Source organism: Trachypithecus francoisi, unplaced genomic scaffold (genome assembly GCF_009764315.1).
Source record: "Trachypithecus francoisi isolate TF-2019V2 unplaced genomic scaffold, Tfra_2.0 Lachesis_group2, whole genome shotgun sequence".
Lineage (NCBI taxonomy): Eukaryota > Metazoa > Chordata > Mammalia > Primates > Cercopithecidae > Trachypithecus > Trachypithecus francoisi.
The window spans coordinates 68,880,382-68,896,957 of record NW_022681465.1 but is presented as its reverse complement, the minus strand read 5'-3'; the positions used below and the strand labels follow the sequence as shown (position 1 = coordinate 68,896,957).

At 40.3% G+C, this 16,576-nt stretch overlaps 1 protein-coding gene across 10 annotated transcripts in view; it reads right to left on the bottom strand.

Moving 5' to 3' along the window:
* The window catches only part of RAI14 (retinoic acid induced 14), a 175,358-nt gene that overhangs the window by 34,664 nt on the left and 124,118 nt on the right, over window positions 1-16,576 (bottom strand). For all 10 annotated transcript variants that reach the window (XM_033179319.1, XM_033179315.1, XM_033179323.1 and 7 more), the window contains one exon: window positions 3,841-3,929. In XM_033179319.1, coding sequence (XP_033035210.1) covers window positions 3,841-3,929 — 89 coding nt within the window. The remainder of the gene's footprint in view (window positions 1-3,840; window positions 3,930-16,576) is intronic.

Sequence of the window (16,576 nt, the reverse complement as noted above, 5' to 3'; positions counted from 1 at the left end):
GGCTGGAGTAGCAATAATCATGATAATATAGTAGGGAAATGCAGTGAGCACTTATGTTAGCCTGACGCTGCCAAGATGCCCACACCAACCATCTCACTTAAGCCTCAAACCTCCAAGGCTATCTAAAATGACACGACTGTCGATGTTGCACCAGAACCACATCCAAGGCCTTATCTTCTGACAGCGTTTTGCTCTTAAAATTGCTTGTAAAGCATCCATAAAAATCCTCAGATTTCCAAGCATTTCAGGTAGAAAAACAGCTTTTAAAAATGCTAACAGATTCTTGCTTCTATAACTTAAATTCAGTCAAAAGTTTAAAAAGTAGGAAATTACATCAATTTGGCCATCCTGAAGACATTAATCACGGATAAAAAGAATAAAAAGAGCCAGTGTAATAGATTTTGAAAGATAGTTTTGTGTGTGTGTGTGTGTTTTGTTTTTTTCAAAAATTCTACAGGGCAGGATTTATAGTAACAGATCTTTGTACCAGTTCTCACTGGGTCTTGAGATTGAAGGTGACTGCATCTCAGTAATAAAGTGGCAAAACTTAAGGCAGGTTCAGTGAAAAGACAGTACCTGTAAAAGTTAAGCCATTTAATTCATCCCTTAACCACCACAACACATGTTTAGGACTAGTGATGACCACTAAGCACTGTTACTAATGCAACCTCATCCTTCCCTTGTATTCAGATATGCTTTCTTGAGAGGGAGCATGAGCAGGTGGGTATTATAGCCAACAGGTAAGACACAGGCATGGGCAATAAAAGCCATTAAAATTTAACCTGTTTATTGGGACAGAAAAAAAATGAGAAGTGTTTTTCTAGATGCACTTTTTTCCATGCAGTGTTCTTCTTTTGTTCCTGTGTTCTCTTTGCATGCTTTCAAGAAATCATGGGAAGAAGCTGGTACCTCATTCAGAGCAAAGTAAAACAATGAAGCCCAAGGAGCGAAGTGCTGGCATCATGGCTAAAAATGTCAGGGGAGAAGGAAGTGACGGAAGCTCTGAGACATCTTCAACCCATGGAATGTTTGGACAATGTCCTGCGACCCCAAAGTGCTGTGGATTCCACCAATTTCAACTGGTTCCTACTGGCCAATCCCGGGAAATATCCAGGCTGTATCTGCAGCACTCCATCCAGTGTTGCTTCTTAGAGAGTGGTTCCATCTTAGTCTGCAGGAAGTGGGCACTGCCCTGGGGCATCCAGGTCTTCCTGCCCAGCACTGTACCAGCCTCTCAGGAACTGGTTAGGGCTCTGGTGATAAATACGACCTTTACCCACAGGGTGTTATGAGGCCACAAAGAACTATGCTTCTTAAGAGCCTTTAATGCGGGAAATGAAACTTGTGGGATATTTATTAAATTAAAATGCAGGATATAGAATTTATTGTATAATATGATCTCAGGCATGTAAAAATGTATTGGGAAAATCTGGAAGGAAATACAACAAAATAGAAATTTTTTTTTTCTTTCTGATAGGAGTAGGAACTTGAGTTATCTTCTTTATAGTTTACTATATTTCTTAACTTTTCTACAATGAGCATGTATTGAAAATAACTTATTCTGGCTGGGCATGGTGGCTCATGCCTATAATCCCAGCACGTTGGGAGGCCGAGGTGGGTGGATCACCTGAGGTCAGGAGTTCAGGACCAGCCTGGCCAAGATGGTGAAACCCCATCTCTACTAAAAACACAAAAATTAGCCAGGCATGGTGGTAGGCGCCTGTAATCCCAGCTACTCAGGAGGCTGAGGCAGGAGAGTCACTGGAACCTGGGATGCAGAAGTTGCAGGGAGCAGAGATCGTGCCAGTGTACTCCAACCTTGGCAACAGAGCCAGACTCCATCTCAAAACAAAACACACACACACACACACACACAAACCAAAACAAAACAAAAAACATTTTTCCCTACAATAAAAAGAGGTGAGGGAAGATTTTGGTTATGCTGAAAATAACTACAGTCCTGTCTAATCTATTTCTTAACATCAAGTACAATGAAACAAAACTATGTGACAACAGCAGTTTATTCATTCTGAGCTAATGCTTTCAGATTATGGGTTTCTTAGAGGGAAACTTCCCCTACTTAAGAGGACATACATCTCATTAGGGGTATTTTAGCAAATCATACTGTACCATGTGGTTTTATGGCATAACTTTAAGAGCAATGACAATGAACTTTAAAAACAAACACAATAATTGAGTCTTGAGATTAAAGATGACTTTAATTGGAACAACATAAATTAGTATTTCCCTCAAGGCAGTCACTTAAGGAAACCACTTATCCCCCTATATTGGTGTTGCCATTTCTTAAAATATTTTTGGAACTTTCTGTGGAACTGCTCAGAAAAATCATTCTGTTATTTCAATCACTCCCTATTTTTGACCAAAAATGGTTTTACCAGTTTGACACATTATTTACCTGACTTGACATCAAATTTTTTTAGGGGTCTTAGATTTGCCCTAAAAAAAAACCCTATTCTCAAAGGATAAAGATTCCCAACCACTGAGATTCTTTTTTTTAAGTCCTCACACAATGAAAACAATTCTAAACCTGTTCGCAACCATATTTTGAGTAATCATAGCATTCCTGCAATACCTGGCTGATCCCCCAAGATGACTAGTCTGAAGAGGCCAATTTTGGCAGTGGGAGAAAAGAGAGAGATCCATTACAGATTCATGAAAACCCTTGATAAAGGCAGTGGAGTTAGGCTGATTTTGTATCCCAGTAAACACTAATAAAAACCTATTAGAAGCCAAAAATTCTCGAGTACAATAGAAAAATGAAAAGCCATCAGCGGTTACTTTGGTCCTTTGGGGTGGCCAGCAGGGGCAGAATCTCAGGCTGGACACCCCAGGGGTTCCTTCTTATAGGACGATAAGACTGCTACCTTTTGTCTCCATTTGCTTTGTTCATCATTTGTCAACACTGGCTTCACATTAGAATCACCCAGGGAGCTTTAAAAAAAAATACCAGTTGACTGGCAACATCCAGACAATGGAATCTGAATCTCAGAGGGTAAAGTGTAGGTATATATATTTGTGCGTGTGTGTGTGTGTGTGTGTGTGTGTACTGTTTATTCTTTTCTTTTCCCTTCCTTCAAGTTCCCAGGTGAACTGGATGCCCTGAAGTACAGAAAGGGGTGAGAATCGTGGGCAGCTGGTCAGATGAAGATCAAGGCTTCCATCTACAGAGCCTATCTCAGTTGATGAAATGAGCTCCTGAGTAACTCACTCATCACCTCACACTACGATTCATAAAAACAAAAATTAGAGACTATTCCTTGGTCTGTACATATAATCTTAGAAAATAATATAAAAATGAGGATAAGAAGCATACAGTCTCTAGTTGACTAACCACATGAAAGATGAAAACACAGAAGTAGGCTACATAACGAAACCATGTCAGAGTCTAGTTATTGGAGGTGATTCTCTTTTCTTCTTTTGGACTCTAAATTTTATCTGTAGACTCTAATTTTTTCTTTCTTTTTTTTTTGGAGACAGTCTTGTTCTGTTGCCCAGGCTGGAGTGCAGTGGCACAATCTCGGCTCACTGCAACCTCAGCTTCCAGGATTCCAGCGATTCTCGTGCCTCAGCCTCCTGAGTAGCCAGAATTACAGGCTACATATTTTTGTATTTTTAGTAGAGATGGGGTTTCACCATGTTGGCCAATTTGGCCTTGAACTCCTGGCCTCAAGTGATCCACCCACCTCAGCCTCCCAGAGTGCTGTAATTACAGGGTGAGTTACCACACCTGGCCTTAAATTTTCCATAATGAATATGTATCACCTTTTGATACCTAATCTAGTGCTGGCCTGCTGACTTAAGAGATTAAAAACCACATACCGGTAGTATCTTGGGCTGTCACATCCACACCATGTGTAACCATGACCCTGAGGCATTCCACGTGTCCTTTTGCAGCAGCAAGATGGAAACTGGAAAGAAGTAAACACAATCTCCTTGAGATTTCTACTCTTTAATGTTCATCTCCAACCAATTTTTTTCCCCTGCCATTTCATGTACAATTTCTTTTCCTTGAGCTCCACAAACACCCACTGACTACGCATTATTATCAATCTCATTTTGAAGAGGAGGAAACAGAGGCTCAGGATGGTCTGAGAATTTTCTCATTGATAGCTGTAGTTAAGTGATGGAGCAGGAGTTTGATCTTCCAGCCCCAAAGACCAGGCTTGAAAAAAGTAAGATTCAGCCATATATTTATCTCTTGATGAAACAAATCAGAGAGTCCCAAATAGATTGAATTTCTACGTAATATCTTTATCAATGTTTTCCTATTGTCTAGTGTTTTCACCACAGCTATTTCACCATTTCAAAGTGATATGCTCTAAAAAGAAAATCTTATCTAAGTCAAAGAGTGGCCAAGGTTCTTGGACAACTCAATGCCCACTGTTGTGTTGTATCTGAGTAACAATAGTTGCATGCAATATTTGATAAGTGTCTAATGTGGGCCAAGCATCTGACTACACACTTTTAAGGCATTGTTTTTCATTCCTATGACAGCTCTTTAAAGGTGAGTTCTATTACTTTCTTCATTAGATGGCAGGTGTCTACACTCTAGTGCAAACAGCATTAGAGAAAGCCCACCATTAAGACTCCAGAACTCAATGAAACTTGGGAGCACGAACCATGATCAGCATGTTTAGACTGGGCATTAGAGGAAGGGATAATATCCAAATGCCAAATCAATCATCCCTGCATATCCTGGGATGAAGGGCACTTTTGCATGCAGAAAGAAGCAAAGCACAATTCCACTGGGTGGTCAGGCCCAGAGGCCAAGATGGCTGCAAAATTTGGGCAAGTTTCCCTTCTCTCAGTTTCCATCCTTTAGAGAGTTTAATGAGCCTTCTAGTTCTTCTCCTGCCTCAGTCCTCTTTTAGGGATGTGACCTCAGGATACCTCTTATGAAGTCTCTTAGTGTCTGCACCTCTGAATTAATGTCCAGATAATATTTTCTCACTGGGTAGGATCTGTCATTGAAATCCAGGATAACATTCAACTGGAAAGTCCAATAGCTGATATTTAAACCCAAGTTGGTCTGATTCCAGACTTCTTCTCTTAATAACTTGGCTGAGTGAGGGGGACATATCAACAAATAGGAATACTTCAGTACTCATTGCAAACTGGCCATAAGATAATGATCTGTGTGTTTTGGGAAGTCATTTTAACCTGTCTGTGCCTAAATTTCCTCCATTGTAAAGGCTGGGGATCAAGTCAAATAATTTCTAATGGTTCCTTTGGCTCTAATGTTTAATTATTTTAGCTTACCTGGCTCTACTCACTGGAACTACTTCTGTATTTGTGCAGCAATCTATGTGTAATATCTATTTACAGTCACAATTTATTTTATAAGTGATTTCACATTACAGTAAAACTTTTCATGCAATAATTTGGGAATGTAGTGACTTTTCATTTTTTAATATTGTTTGAGATGGAGTCTCATTCTGTTGCCTAGGCTGGAGTGCAGTGGCACAATCTTGGCTCACTGCAAACTCCGCCTCCCAGGTTCAAGTGATTCTCCTCCCTCAGCCTCCCAAACAGCTGGGATTACGGGCGTGTGCTACCATACCAAGTTGATTTTTGTATTTTTAGTAGAGATGGGGTTTCACCATGTTAGCCAGGCTGGTCTCAAACTCCTGACCTCAGGTGATCCACCCACCTCAGTCTCCCAAAGTGCTGAGATTACAGGCATGAGCCACGACGCCTGGCCATAGTGACTTGTTTAAATGGAATTCCTGATTCAATATAGCTTAACCAAACTATATTGGGAGTACAATAAATTACTCCACTTCTCAACACTGTTGGGATAGCTTCATTTTACAATAAGTTCACCTTTAAGCAGTAAGGTTATTATTAACCTTGGTGGAAGGTTTCTAAAAGTTTCCCAGCCTCAATAATAGTACATGTAACATAATTAATTGCTCTTGGGAATATGGAGTCTCTTCAATTATTGAATTGTATGTTTAGGGATACTAATTGAAATGCCCCTGGATTACTAAGCCCTAAAATTGATTAATGTTTAGCTTCTTAATCTCTTTGTGTTTGTTTGTAAGCTGTTCACTATGCCATCTCCTAAAAACTAAATCAAAAGTACCTAAATAAGAGAGTAGCCATATCCCATTCTAAAGATAAACATACCAGGAAGTGTCTACTGCACAGGTACATATACACACACCCCAATCAATCAATTATATTTATCTGTATTTAACTTTTGATTGAAATATAACATGTAAAGAAAGCTACACATATAATTGTATCGCTTGCTAAATTTTCACTAATGAAATATTTTTCCTTCATTCGAATCAAGAAACAATGTGGTCAGAGACCCCAAAACCCTCCTGCTAGCACCCCAGAAGTTCTCCATGTGCCCCTTTTAGTTACTAACCCCTTCCCCATGTGATATTTTTATTTTTTTCTACTCTGAGGCTTCTTAGATTACCTCTGCATTACATAGTCTATTTATGGGTGGTTAGAACTGCAGACCATCTGCCAATGAAACATTATTGTAGGCTACTCCTGTACATTGGTAAATGCAGACTGTGAACGTGATATGATATTCTACAAATGATCTGGGAAATGCAGAGTTTCAGGATCATCACTTGGAAGGCCCCCAATCAACACAAAGCAGAAGTGAGGTGTTAGGAAGCTGTGCTCAATTTCCATTCCCAGAACAGAATTTTCTTAGACATAGCTTTTTAAAAGAAAATCCCTGATATCAACGTGAATTGACATATTTGATGGCTGAAACACATTTTATTGCGGGATCTAGTTAGTTAAAGCTTCATTACATATGCTTTAATAAATTGTGTATGATAGTGAGAGATTTTATTTTGTCCTGCCTCTCCCATTGAGAGTTTAGATCAGTAAGTGACTTTTTTTCTCTATTCTGGGGACTTTCCAACCATTATCCTGCAGAATGCTTGTGTCCTGCTGAGAAAATAGAATGACAGAATTTTCTAAATTCATTATTTTCTCTTCATGTATTTTACCTAAAGCTGCATCACTTAACTGCTTTTATAGATAAAACGGACAAAGTACAAACAAATATAAATAACTAGAAACAGCTCATTCTGTAAGGATAGTCTTGGCTTTGATTTTACACTGCATGCATCTAATACCATATTTTTTGCTAGTAAAACCATTGCTAGTTCATGGAATTCAGTTAAACATTATTTCAAGGTGTTTCTGCAAGAAAACTCTAACATCCAGGTGTTTGCTGTGTTCTGATGTCACACAAAAGCTTCTGCTCTGCTTTCTAAAACACACAGGCATAGGAATGATCTTGAAAAGCAGGAAAGGGAAAAACTGATCATTTTAGCTAGAAGTGTATGATCCATTTACCCAGACAAGGAGGTCCACTGTGTGTCATCATTCCTCTCAGTGGGTATACACTTCTGGGAAATGGAAGCAAAGCCAGGAAACAGTCTGTGAGTCTGCTCTTGGGGAGATAGTCACTAATGCTGTGTGCTCTCTCTGCCCCTCCAGGTCTGCCCAGAGGCAGTCCCCTAATGAACTGTATCCAATGGGCTGCCCTGTGTTTTGGCTCCTGGCTGGGCTTGCCCAGTGAGAATGACAATAGGGTTCAGGGCGTCATCTCCTCCCCTCCTTCCCTGGCCACACCTCGACAGTGGCAGCCTTCCTCTGTGAAGGCCACAGCTCTGCCAGGCTGGCTCTCCCAAAGCCATAGCTGCAGCTCTCCCTCCTTGCCCCTTCACGTCCAGAGCAGAAATAGATTCTCACTGTTGCTAGAATCCCGGGCAGCATTCCCAACCTTACTGGTTTCCCTTAACCTGGCCACATATTTGTAAATAGTTCCTTTCTTAAGCTCTCATCAATTATCCTATTTGATGCTACCTATTCCTGCTAGAACTCTGAATTACAGCAGGGTTGGGTATTTTGTGTGTGATGATCCACAGGATGAACTGTTAAGTTCTAGTGGATATTATCTGATTAAACATTTCTAAGAGCCAATTCAGGCTATCCTTTTTAAGTTTTAATTGCCACATATAGTTTGTTTGCTTTTTTAATATATGGGCATTGTGGCTAAAATGTAATGAGAGAATATACCATGTAACTTTTTAACTATATGGCATATAATAAGTGACTTCAAAAAAGTTTTCGAATGTGGTCTTAGGCCAAAGTAGAGACCTGTTTAAAGGGTTCAAGAATATACCTCTCCACGGGTAAGAAAAACAAATGACTTTAGTAAAAGCCAGCACACAGTCTGGAACGTCCCACTACTCAATGAAGAAATACTAAAATTCAAACTTTTTATGGTAAACTTGGTTTTGAGAGAATAACCAAACCCCAAACAATACATATGGGCACCAATACACATGGATACAAACAACTGCTACAAAAACAAAATTTAAAAGCCATAAAAATTCACATACTTCTTACCGGCTCAACCATCCATGTAATTTGTAAAATGTAATTAAGACTCTCAGAAAATACAAAAATGTATCAGCTCCTGAACCCTCCCATCATGCTAAGGTTTCATTCATTCTACTTGATGCAGACTCTAACGGAATTACTTAATTTTATCAGAGTCACTGACATATTACTCATTGAAGTACATGCTAGAATTGTGGTCTACAACTGGGAAATTCTCAATAAGTTCTGTGGGCATATCCTGTGTAATAACGAGGGTTCTTCAGTAATGAGTTAGAAGTAAAATAAAATTTACTAAATATTCTATACTATATACTACGTATATATACACACACACCCCTATACACACTATACATGTTATATATATAATACCTTGTACCATATTCTACTATTAAAAATGTACAGGCTAGGTTTAGAAAAAAATGCAAAATAAGAAAGAATAACTATCAAGAAAGTCATTTTGATCTCTATTGCTTGCTCTAACTCCTTAAAATATCTTACTTTTTATATAATACAGTAATGAATCATTGCCATAATTTTAGTCAGAAAATCGTTTTACTACTTAACTTGGAATGTAGCATCTATAACCTGAAAGAGTTTGCTCAATGAGTTATCACATAAAAGAAAACCAAAATGGTCAGCTTTGTCTTGGTTGTATGAAAGGTGTGCAAATGCAGAAGAAATAGGCACAAATCAGACAACGAAATGACTGTTGGCAATTCGCTACCAACCCATCTCCTGTACATTATGAAAGCACTTATATATTCAATCTGAGTATCTTACACTTGAACAACCAACTGAAAGAGCAGCCTCACTTAGTTTATTCCCCTCAGAGAGAAAGGAAGCTCCTAGAAATAGGACCCTTGCCTCCTTTTTGTCTCATTCGCCAACCCTATGCCTAGAAGCAATTATTAATCAGGAGTGGAATAAACACCAATGTACAGAAGAACAGGGTGGGAAAACCACACTACTAACTTCTTTTCTGTATCTAATTTGGATATCAAATCATCTTAACGTTTTAACTTCAGGGACTCTGGTTCTTATTCCTAATGTCTGTGATTTTGAAAAATTAAAGCTTCTAACCTTATAGCTTTATCAAAGCCTAGAAGAGGGACAAAAACATCTAGTCAGATGACAAAGTATAACAAGAAGCAGGATATTAGGGAGGTAGTGCTGGTAACCTTAAGGACTCAGACTATCTGGGTTTGAATCTATGCTTCCTTACTTATTAGGCTGTATCTCCATTTCCACATCAGTAAAATGGGTTATGAGGAATACAGGAATTACGTACAAAAGCACTTTGTAAAGTGTGAAGTGGGAAATAAACACTCAAAACATGGCTCCAATTATTGTATCCTCACCAACACAAAGCACGGCACAGAGTCTGTGACATGTTGCTTGATAAAAGGAATTGTTTCAATGTTCACAAAGGACACAGTAGCAAAAGTTAAATCAGAACCACCACTGCTTAAAAAACGAAGAGAGGGGAAAGGAGGGGCAAAAGCTATGTGTGTTTCCATTGAATGGAAACTTGGGAACAAAGTCGTAGACAAGTAGCAAACCACAATAAACCATCCAAGACAAGCCTTGTCTAACGCCCACACTTGAGAAGCTGACGTTCTGGCACCTCTCACAGAAGTGATCATCCCCAAAGCAGGGTTTGGCAGCAGCAAGTCATTAACATTTGGCCTCGGAATGTGAACCAGAAGCACAGCAAACTTTGAATAAGATACTCAAGTGGAAAGTTAGGTTCTTTTGGGTAGAAAAACATGACCAGCCAGTGGCAGAACCTGATATGTAGATGACGGTGAGTAGATTTCCCTTCTCATGTATGTGGTGACTGATAAATGTCAGCATCCTCACAGGCTGGGGTGCTCTGTCTAGATGGCAGGCAGTCATCTATGGGGTCATCTCAGGCTTAGGAAGCAGATGGTGCCCAAAGCCAGCACATGACTCATTAAGAGCATGACTGGTGCCCTCTGATGGCCTGTGTCCTGGATAGCTGGCAACTCTCTCTAAATAAAGAGAACTCACAGATTAGGATGGGGTAGGAGGCGAGGGCAATAAGTTGATAAAACTTACCTGTCCTCTTTAAACAAGTGTTTTTTGTTTTTGTTTCTGTTTTGAGATGGAGTCTTGCTCTGTCACCCAGGCTAGAGTGCAGTGACTCAGTCTTGGCTCACTGAACTTCCACTTCCCCAGTTCAAGTGATTCTTGTGCCTAAGCCTCCCTAGCAGCCGGGATTACAGGTGTGCACCACCATGCCTGACGAATTTTTGTGTTTTGGCAGAGATGGGGTTTCACCATTTTGGCCAGGCTGGTCTTGAACTCGTGACCTCAAGTGATCCACCTGCCTCGGCCTCCCAAAGTGCTGGGATTACAGGCGTGAGCCACCATGCCCAGCCAAACATGGTATTCTTAACAATGTTAATTCTAAGGCATTGGAATTAACTCAAGTATCGTATCATTTTGATATTTCTATAGTTGTATATTTTTACAAGTACTGCTACTTCTATAGCTAAAAGTATTCATTCATATATTTACAATAACATCAGGGTATCTATGTGTGAGACATGGTTCTAAGGAAACAATAATGAATAAAACAAAGTTCCTGCCTTTATGGAGCTTGACTTTTAGCAGGAAGACTAAAGAGAACCAATGGTTTCAACTGGGGGTGCTTTTGCACCCCTGTCCTTGGAATATTTGGCAGTGTCTGGAGACATTTTTTATTATGGACTAGGGAAGAGGGAGAGGAGGGAGATTCTATTGGCATCTAATCTGCAGAGGCCAGAGATGCTGCTGACCATCTCTACAATGTACAAGACAGGTCCCCACAACTACAAATCATCTATCCAGACCAAAATATCAGTAGTGGGCTGAGTGTGGTGGCTCACACCTGCAATTCCAGCACTTTGGGAGGCGGAGGGGGGCAGATTGCTTGAGCCCAGGAGTTCAAGACCAGCCTGAACAAGATGGCCAAATCCTGTCTTTACAAAAAAAAAAAAATTTTAAAAATTAGCCAGGTGTGGTAGCACACGCTTGTAGTCCCAACTACTCGGGAGGCTAAGGCGGGAGGATAGCTTGAGCCTGGGAGGTAGAAGCTATAGTAAGCTGTGATCATGCCACCACTGCACTCTAGCCTGGGTGACAGTGAGACCCAGTCTAGAAAAAAAAAAATCAGTAGTACCCAGGTTAAGAAACTCTGTAATAAACCATTAAAGGCAATGTATATACTAAAAACATAATTCTATAAAAACAAATTAAACAAAGACCAAAAAACAAAATAAAAAGAGAATTTAATCTTTATATTGAGTTATAATCCACATACCATAAAAATCACCATTTTTAAAATGCACAATTAAGTTGCTTTTAGTATATTCACAAAGCTGGCAACCAACGTCATTATCTAATTCTAGAACATTTGCATCATCTCCTCCCCCCAAAAAATCCCTTTATCCATTAGCAGTCACTCCCCATTTCCCTACTTTCCCAACTCCCAGGAAACCACAAATCTACTTGCAGTTTCTATGGATTTGCCTATTCTGGACATTTCCTTTTAAAGATGGGATTGTATAATACATGGCCCTTTGTGTCTGGTTTCTCTCATTTAGCATGTTTTCAAGGTTCATCCATGTTGCAGTATGCATTAGTACTTCATTCCTTCCTTAATAATATTTCATTGTATGGATATGCCACATTTTGTTTATCTATTCACTATCTGTTGGACATTTCAGTTGTTTTTACTGGGGATTATTATCACTGCCCCAACATTCACGTACGAGTGGTTGTGTATACACATTTTTCAATACTAATGGGTACATACTGAGGAGCGGAATTGCTGAGTCATATGGCCGTTGGGAACAGGCCCCCAAATTTGGCCATAAACTGGTTCCAAAACTGGCCATAAACAAAATCTCTGCAGCACTGTGACATGTTCATGATGGCCATGACACCCATGCTGAAGGTTGTGGGTTTACCAGAATGAGGGCAAGGAACACCTGGCCCACCCAGGGTGGAAAACAGCTTAAAGACGTTCCTGAACAAATGGCATGAGCAATATGTGCCTTAAGGACATGCTCCTGCTGCAGATAACTAGCCAGACCCATCCCTTTATTTCAGCCCATCCCTTTACTTCCTATAAGGAATACTTGTAGCAAATCCTGTGACTGTCTTGCTGTCAATAAATATGTGGGTAAATCTCTGTTTGAGGCTCTCAGCTCTGAAGGCTGTGGGACCCTTGATTTCCCACTCCACACTCTGTATTTCTGTCTGTGTGTCTTTGATTCCTCTAGTACTGCTGGGTTATGGTCTCCACGACCGAGCTGGTCTCAGCAAGTGGTGCCCAACGTGGACACTTGAACCCAGGTTGAAGGGTCACTGTGGCGACAGTTGGAAAACGTGGAGCTAAGCTGGAGGACACCCGAGTACTCTTTTAAGCAATCCCTGTAGTGAGTAAGAAGGGGAGCTTGGAAGCATCAGGGTAACAATTGGACAAGTGTGGGCTCTGGTTCGTTCCACCTTGGAACCTTTTCACATTAATGATGAGGAGGAAGGAGAGTATAATGAAGTAACAGAAAAGGTTTGTTTGCCAGCTAAAGCTAAAGTGGCAGAGGAGGAAGAGGTTCATCCCTACCCTTCTGCACCCCCTCCTTATTCTGAAGAAAAAGAGTGGCCTGACCCTCCAGATCTTTCATTTCCAGAGGACGCTGGGCAAAAAGTAGTTGCCCCAGTGACTGTTTGAGCAGAGCCTCGAGTGACCGCTCTCAGTTCTACTCAGGCAGGAATTCAGCAAGCTAGATGAGAGAGTGGTTTAGAGGCCTGGCAGTTTCCTGTTAGGATACACCCCCCAGATCAATAGGGAAATATTATAGCTACATTTGAGCCATTTCCTTTTAAATTTGGAAAACGCCATGAGGGGCCCATCCCAGGCCCCATTCCAAACCGGGGTATTTCCGGTTCAGGCCATTCCCTCACCCCTGTACAATGTCTATCCCTCGCCACAGCCAGTAGTGCCACAGTAGATTTATGCTGCACAAAAGCTGTGAGCCTTCTGCCTGGGGAACCCCTGCAAAAGGTCCCAACAGGAGTCTATGGACCCTTGCCAGTGGGAACGATAGGATTACTTCTAGGAAGGTCTAGTTTAAATTTAAAAGGGGTACAAATGCAAACAGGAGTCATTGATTCAGATTAAATGGGGAAACTCAAATTGTTATATCTACTTCTGTTTCCTGGAAAGCAGAGCCAAGAGAGCGCATAGCACAGCTCCTGATTGTGCCATATGTGGAAATGGGGAAAAGTGAAATTAAATGAACAGGAGGATTTGGAAGCACAAATAAACAAGGCAAAGGAGTGTATTGGGTGAATAGAATTACTGACAAACATCCTACCTGTGAAATAACTATTCAGGCAAAGAAATTTAAAGGTTCGGTAGATACAGGAGCAGACATTTCAATCATTTCTCTACAGCACTGGCTGTCCACATGGTCAGTTCAACCCACTCAATTTAACATAGTTGGAGTTGGGAAAGCCCCTGAAGTATATCAAAGTAGTTATATTTTGCACTGTGAAGGGCCCGATGGACAACCTGGGACTATTCAACCAATTATAACTTCTGTACCTATAAATTTATGGGGAACAGATTTATTACAACAATGGGGAGACCAAGTTCTGATTCCAGAACAATTATATAGCCCTCAAAGTCAATATATGATGCATGAAATGGGGTATGTCCCTGGTATGGGACTAGGAAAAAATTTGCAAGGTTTGAAGGAACTGCTTCAAGCAGAAAGACAAAGTTCCCGCCAAGGTTTAGGATATCATTTTTGATGGTGGCCATTTTTAAGCCTCCAGAACCTATACCTTTAAAATGGTTAACAGATAAGCCAATTTGGATAGAACAATGGCCGCGAAGTAAAGACAAACTGGAGGCTGTAGAGGACTTCGTTAATGAACAATTAGAAAAAGGACACGTAGCTCCAATATTTTCCCCCTGAAATTCTCCAGTCTTTGTTATTAAGAAAAAATCAGGTAAATGGAGAATGTTAACTGATTTAAGAGCCATTAATTCAGTTATACAACCTATGGGGACCTTAGTAAATGACACTACCACTGTGCCACAGAAAGTAGCCATACGTAGGAATCAATTGAAAACATTAAATGACTTTCAAAAATTACTAGGGGACATTAATTGGATACGACTTGCTCTAGGCATTCCTACCTATGCCATGAGTAATCTATTTTCTATCCTTAGAGGAGATCCTAGTCTCACTAGCCCTCGGCAATTAACAAAAGAAGCTCAGGCAGAGCTGCAGCTAATCAAAACGCAAGTCCATAAAGCTCAAATAAATAGAATAGATCCAGAGAAGACCCTAGATTTGCTAATTGTTCCAACTCAGCATTCACCTACTGGTGTTATTGTCCATGAGCAGGACTTAGTAGAGTGGCTTTTTCTTCCACATACTAATTCACGGACTCTAACTCCTTATTTGGATCAAATCGCTACTATGATAGAAAATGGGAAAACTCAGATTGTTAAATTACATGGATATGATCCTGGAAAAATTATTGTCCCTCTCACGAAGGCACAAATACAGCAAGTTTTTATAAATAGTCTTACTTGGCAAACCCATTTAGCTGACTTTGTGGTATTCTCAATAATCATTTTCCTAAAACGAAATTGTGTCAATTTTTCAAATTAACTAATTGGATCCTCCCTAGAATAACTAAATTTAAACCAATTGCAGGTGCTGAAAATGTCTTTCCAGATGGGTCTAGTAATGGTAAAACTTCTTATTCTGGCTCAAAAGGTAAAGTTTTTCAGACACCCTATACTTCAGCTCAAAAAGCAGAGCTTGTCGCTGTAATTGAGGTATTGACTGCTTTTAATATGCCCATAAATGTGATTTCTGATTCTTCATACGTGGACGTGGTGCATTCCACACAATTAACTACAAATGCTGAAAGAAGCTAAAGCTATTATCCAGCAATGCCTAACTTGCCAAAGGGTGCATTCCTCATCTTTTCCAGGAGGAGTTAATCCTCAAGGATTGGAACCTAATTCTCTTTGGCAAATGGATGTCACACATCTTCCCTCGTTTGGGAGACTAGCTTATGTACATGTATGTGTGCACACCTTTTCTCCCTTTGTCTGGGCTACATGCCAATCAGGAGAATCTTCTGCCTGTGTTAAATGTCACCTTTTCCAGTGTTTTGTGGTAATAGGCATTCCAGCTTCTATTAAAACAGATAATGCCCCAGGCTACACTAGTCAACCTCTAGATACATTTTTCTCTATATGGAATATTAAACACATTACTGGTATCCCATATAATTCTCAAGGACAAGCCATAGTGGAAAGAATGAATTTCTCCCAGAAACAGCAGTTGCAAAAGCAAAAGGGGAGAAACAGGGACTACAGAACACCCCATATGCAATTGAATCTTGCATTATTGACTTTAAATTTTTTGAGTCTGCCTAAAGGCCAGATGTTATCAGCAGCTGAATAGCATCTACAGAAACCAGCTGCAAAGACAGAAGCAGAACAACTGGTTTGGAGGAGAAATTCGGTAACAAAAACTTCGCAAACAGGTAAAATAATAACTTGGGGTAGAGGTTATGCTTGTGTTTCTCCAGGCCAGAATCAACAGCCAATTTGGATACCATCAAGATACCTGAAACCTTATCATGAGCCAGATGCCGAGGAAGAGATTCCGGGAGGATCCCAAGGACCCCCGGGTTGCAGCCATGTCAAGACTGATGCTGAGGAGGACCCCAACTGTCATGAGCAACACCCATCAAACACAGCCACCTACTTGGGAACAGATCAAGAAGCTGTCACAGATGGCAGAAGAAAACCTGAGGAAAGCGGGACAACTAGTCACAGTGAGTAACTGAATGGAAGCTATGATAGCAGTGATCACCATTGCTGTGAGTCTTCCTTCAACAAGGGCTGACACAGAGAACAATTATACTTATTGGGCATATTTACAATCTTGGCCGGCAATAATGCCTGGATGTAATCATTCTACGACACAGTTACACATGTTTTCTGATCTCAGTATTTACCATTATAAATCTGCTCCTACAATTGAGGCATACCGCCCTCAAAAACCTATTTGTAAACAGAATTGGACCTTGCCAGAAATAGTGAATGTACTTGTTTGGGAAGACTGCA